At 65.2% G+C, this 5,034-nt stretch overlaps 1 protein-coding gene across 1 annotated transcript in view; it reads left to right on the forward strand.

Moving 5' to 3' along the window:
* Nucleotides 1-5,034, forward strand: part of LOC112974578 (V-type proton ATPase catalytic subunit A-like) — an 11,873-nt gene that overhangs the window by 824 nt on the left and 6,015 nt on the right. The window contains exons 2-13 of the mRNA XM_026083698.1: nucleotides 24-152; nucleotides 633-847; nucleotides 1,087-1,224; nucleotides 1,322-1,473; nucleotides 1,929-2,091; nucleotides 2,371-2,479; nucleotides 2,946-3,068; nucleotides 3,202-3,316; nucleotides 3,428-3,491; nucleotides 3,572-3,775; nucleotides 4,667-4,761; nucleotides 4,866-5,030. Coding sequence (XP_025939483.1) covers nucleotides 24-152; nucleotides 633-847; nucleotides 1,087-1,224; nucleotides 1,322-1,473; nucleotides 1,929-2,091; nucleotides 2,371-2,479; nucleotides 2,946-3,068; nucleotides 3,202-3,316; nucleotides 3,428-3,491; nucleotides 3,572-3,775; nucleotides 4,667-4,761; nucleotides 4,866-5,030 — 1,672 coding nt within the window. The remainder of the gene's footprint in view (nucleotides 1-23; nucleotides 153-632; nucleotides 848-1,086; nucleotides 1,225-1,321; nucleotides 1,474-1,928; nucleotides 2,092-2,370; nucleotides 2,480-2,945; nucleotides 3,069-3,201; nucleotides 3,317-3,427; nucleotides 3,492-3,571; nucleotides 3,776-4,666; nucleotides 4,762-4,865; nucleotides 5,031-5,034) is intronic.

The raw sequence follows: 5,034 nt of genomic DNA on the forward strand, positions 1-5,034 counted from the left end.
TCCCCTCCCCGGTGTCCCCGCAGTGGTGACCGCCAGCAGCATGGCCGGCGCCGCCATGTACGAGCTGGTGCGTGTGGGCCACGCCGAGCTGGTGGGGGAGATCATCCGGCTGGAGGGCGACCTGGCCACCATCCAGGTGTACGAGGAGACCTGTATCCTTCGGGCGCCCTGACCTGGCGCCCCCGCCCCTTCCCGCTCCCCCCGTCTCCGTCCCCATCTCCATCCCCATCTCTGTCTCCGTCTGTGTTTCCTTCTCCATCTCCAGCTCTGTCTTCGTTTCCATCTCTGTCTTCATCTCTGTGTTTCCATCTCGATCRCCTTCTCCATCTCCACCTCCGTCTCCCTCACCTCTGTCCTGTCTCTCTGCTTCCATCTCCATCTCTCTTCCCATCTCCATTTCCATCTCCATGTCTCCATCACCACCTCCGCTTCCTTTTCCACCTTTCTTTCTTCTGTCTCCATCACCATCTCCATCTCCACCTCCATTTCCACCTCTACCTATGTTCTCATCTCCATCTCCACCTCTGTCTCCATCTCTGTGTATCTCCATCTCCATCTCCACCTCTGTTTCCACCTCTACCTACATCCCCATCTCCATCTCCGTCCTGGCCCTTTCCTGAGCGCTGGCCCAGCGGGTGTCTGCGTGGGTGACCCGGTGTTGCGCACGGGGAAGCCGCTCTCGGTGGAGCTGGGTCCCGGCATCATGGGTTCCATCTTTGATGGGATCCAGCGTCCCTTGAAGGACATCACGGAGCTGACCAAGACCATCTACATCCCCCGGGGCATCAACATCCCCGCGCTGGCCCGCAACGTCACGTGGGACTTCGYCCCCAGCAAGCACATCCGGGTGAGCTGGGGCCAGTTGTCTCCCACAGGAGACAGCGTCTGGGGTGGGCCCAGAGCTGGGGAGGGGAAGACATCCCCAAATGTGGGTCCTGCGCCCTCCCTGGGGCTGCGGACACCCCTTCTCCGAGCAGTTCCCTTGCGGCTGGTCCAGAGGGGACACAACCTGGCACCCAGCGCCCAGGGATGGCTCTGGCATGGCCCCGCATGCCCCAGCTGGACCTCACGGTCCTCCTATCCCAGGTTGGGAGCCACGTCACCGGTGGAGACATCTACGGCGTGGTGACCGAGAACTCGCTCATCCAGCACAAGATCATGGTGCCGCCGCGGAGCCGGGGCACCGTCACCCACATCGCGCCCCCRGGGCACTACGACATCTCGGTAGGGGATCTTGGGGCTGGGGCTGGCCTTTGGGGACACCGGAGCTGTCCCCCCACAGCTCCCCCGGTCCCACGTCCCCGCGCCTGTCCCCTGTCAGGACGTGGTGCTGGAGCTGGACTTCGAGGGCACCAAGGAGAAGCTGACCATGATGCAGGTCTGGCCCGTGAGACAGATCCGGCCCGTGGCTGAGAAGCTGCCGGCCAACTATCCACTGCTGACAGGCCAGAGGGTCCTGGATGCCCTTTTCCCGTAGGTCCAGGGCTGGGGACAGGGCACAGAGGACAGGGACAGGGATGGGGACAGGGAGAGAGGTGGGGAACATGGATGGAGGATGGGGATAGGGGCCAGGGATGAACATGGTGATAGGGATGGGAACAGGGCACCAGGATAGGGGACAGGGTTGGGGATGGGGATGGGGACAAGGATGGGGATGAGGAAGAGGATAGGGACGAGAACAGTCCTGCTGGGGAAGAAGAGGGCAGCCAGGGGCTTGTGGGTGACACTGGGGACACCAGGGGTCTCACCCGCTCCCAACATGGATCCCAGGAGGGGATGGGACAGGGACAGTGGGTGGCCGGGCATATCCCAGCTCCGTCTCCTTTTCCAAGGCTTTAGTGGGGCTGATTGTCCCCACCTTTTGGGGGACCTGGCTCCCCTCCGTGGGCTCTGGCATGCCACTGTCCCCATGGTGTCCCCATGCCCAGGTGTGTCCAGGGTGGCACCACGGCCATCCCGGGGGCCTTCGGCTGCGGCAAGACCGTCATCTCGCAGTCCCTGTCCAAGTACTCCAACAGCGACGTCATCATCTACGTGGGCTGCGGCGAGCGGGGCAACGAGATGTCCGAGGTGCTGCGGGACTTCCCGGAGGTGAGCCGGGAGCGCCTGGAGGGGGGCACGGTGGGGACAGTGAGCTGGCTGTCACAGCCATGGGGACAGTGAGCCAGTCATCACAGCAGGGTGACAAGCTGGGTGCTGCAGTGGTGGCAGCAAAGCTAGGCATCATGGGGGGCCATGGGGATCGTGGTGGCATGTGCCACCGGGCACAGGGGGCTGCACCAGGCCGGGCACGGGTAACCGGGGCAGCAGTGGCCCCGATGTGGTGTCGTGCCCATCGCGCTGGCGGTGACACTGCCGGTGGCCCCGAAGCTCACCATGGAGGTGGACGGGAGGACAGAGACCATCATGAAACGCACGGCGCTGGTGGCGAACACCTCCAACATGCCCGTGGCCGCCCGCGAGGCCTCCATCTACACCGGTGAGCCAGGGCGTGTGTGCGCGGGCAACCATGTGTGAGTGTGGGTGTGTGCGCGTGGGTGTGCACGTGCAACGGTGTGTGAGYGCTTGTGTGTGCTCAGGCACGGGTATGTGCGGCGAGTGCTTGTGCGTGTGCACATGTGTGTGCATGCATGTGCACGTGTGGGTGTGCAACTGGGAGAGCACTTGTGCATGCATGCGTGTATGGTGCATGCATGTGCAACAGAGAATGCACGTGCATATGCACACGTGTGAGCAACTGCATGAGCTCGTGCATGGGCGTGCACGCATGTGCGTGTGCATGTGTGAGCGTGCACATGTGCAACTGGGAGAGCACTTGTGCATGCACGCTCAGTGCATGCGCAGCTGAGCGCACGCGTATGCCCGCATGTGCGCGAGCTCACGCACGCACCCGTGCACGCCCGCGCCGCTGGCCCGCGTGCCCTCGCCGGCGCGGCGCCCCGCAGGCATCACGCTCTCTGAGTACTTCCGCGACATGGGCTACCACGTCAGCATGATGGCCGACTCGACGTCGCGCTGGGCCGAGGCGCTGCGCGAGATCTCGGGGCGCCTGGCCGAGATGCCGGCGGGTGAGCACCCTCCGCGGGGCAGCGCGGGCACCCGCGCTGCCTTCCCCGGCAGCCCGGTTGCCACCGGCAGCCGCGAGGCCACGGTGATGGGCTCCGCCCGGCGCCTCCAGCTAACGGCGGCGCTCGTTTGCAGACAGCGGCTACCCGGCGTACCTGGGCGCCCGCCTGGCGTCCTTCTACGAGCGAGCGGGCCGGGTGCGATGCCTGGGCAGCCCCGAGCGCGAGGGCAGCGTCAGCATCGTCGGCGCGTGAGTCCCCCCCCGGGGTCGGGGCTGGGGGGCGGCGGGATGCGGTGCCGGTGCGGGGGGGGGCCGCCGTGGGTGCCCCCGCCGAGCCCGCTCCCCTCCTGTCACCCGCAGCGTGTCCCCGCCGGGGGGGGACTTCTCCGACCCCGTCACTTCGGCCACGCTGGGCATCGTGCAGGTGAGCAGGCGTCGCGTCCCCACGCGCCCCCAGAGCCGCCCCCCCCCCAGTGCCACCGCTGATCCCGGCCCCGTTCCCAGGTGTTTTGGGGGCTGGACAAGAAGCTGGCGCAGCGGAAGCATTTCCCCTCCGTCAACTGGCTCATCAGCTACAGCAAGTACCTGCGGGCGCTGGAGCAGCACTACGAGCGGCAGCACCCCGACTTCCCGGCCCTGCGCACCAAGGCCAAGGAGATCCTGCAGGAGGAGGAGGACCTGGCCGAGATCGTCCAGCTCGTGGGCAAGGTGCCAGCCCCGGCGGGGGATACGGGTTGCTGGGGGGGGTATGGCCCGGAAAAAGGGATGGGGAGAGGGGATACGGGGTGGGAGAGGGGATTGAAGGGGACAGGAGATGGGGACGGGGGACACGGGATGGGAGAGCGGATAAAAAGGGACATACAGGATGGGAGAGGGGATAGAGGTGGGGTGGAGATGAGGGACATGGGATGAGGATGGGGGTACAGGGTGGGAGAGGGGATGGGGGATAGGAGATGGAGATGGAGGGTACAGGATGGGAGAGAGGATGGAAGGGGGATGGGAATGGGAAAGGGGATGGATAGAGATGGGGTGGAGATGAGGGAGATGGAGTGGAGATGAGGGAGATGGGATGGGGGATACAGGGTGGGAGAGGGGGTGAGGTTGGGGGATACGGGATGGAGATGAGGGATACGGGATGGGAAAGGAGATGTAAAGGGGGATACAGGATGGAGATGAGGGGGATGGGGAATATGGGATGGGGATGAGGTATACAGGATGGGAGAAGGCATGGAAGGGGGATGGGGATGGGTGATAAGGCGTGGAGAGGGGGATAGGAGATGGAAGAAGGGACGGGGGAGGCATACGGGATAGGGATGGGGTTATGGGACGGGAGAGGGATATAGGAGGGAGATGAGGAATATGGGATAGGGGATATGGGGTGGGAACGGGGAACGTGGCATGTGAGAGGGGACAGAGAAGGAGGTGGAGATGAGAGATAGGGGATGGAGATGAGGGATAGGGGATGGAGATGAGGGATAGGGCCGGAGATGAGGGATAGGGGCTGGGAGGAGGGCTGGGCAGAGGCAGGGAAGGGCATGGGGAGGGCGCGGGGAGAAGGGGGGCCCAGAGGCACCCTGAGCCCACGTCCCCCCCCCCCAGGCCTCCCTCGCCGAGGCCGACAAGATCACGCTGGAGGTGGCCAAGCTCATCAAGGACGACTTCCTGCAGCAGAACGGCTACTCGCCCTACGACAGGTACCCGCGCGGCCACCTCCGTCCCCTCCTGAAGTCCCTGCGCGGCACGGCCACCCCGGGGCCCCCGGGACCCCCTGAGCCCGAATCCTGCCCCCCCCCCGCAGGTTTTGCCCCTTCTACAAGACGGTGGGGATGCTCCACAACATGATCACCTTCTACGAGCTGGCGCGGCACGCCGTGGAGACCACGGCACAGGCCGAGCGCAGGGTCACCTGGGCCACCATCCGCGAGAACCTGGGGGACATCATCTACAAGCTGAGCGCCATGAAGTTC

The sequence above is a fragment of the Apteryx rowi genome, unplaced genomic scaffold (genome assembly GCF_003343035.1).
Source record: "Apteryx rowi isolate R43461 unplaced genomic scaffold, aptRow1 scaffold_610, whole genome shotgun sequence".
In the NCBI taxonomy this organism is placed as follows: Eukaryota; Metazoa; Chordata; class Aves; order Apterygiformes; family Apterygidae; genus Apteryx; species Apteryx rowi.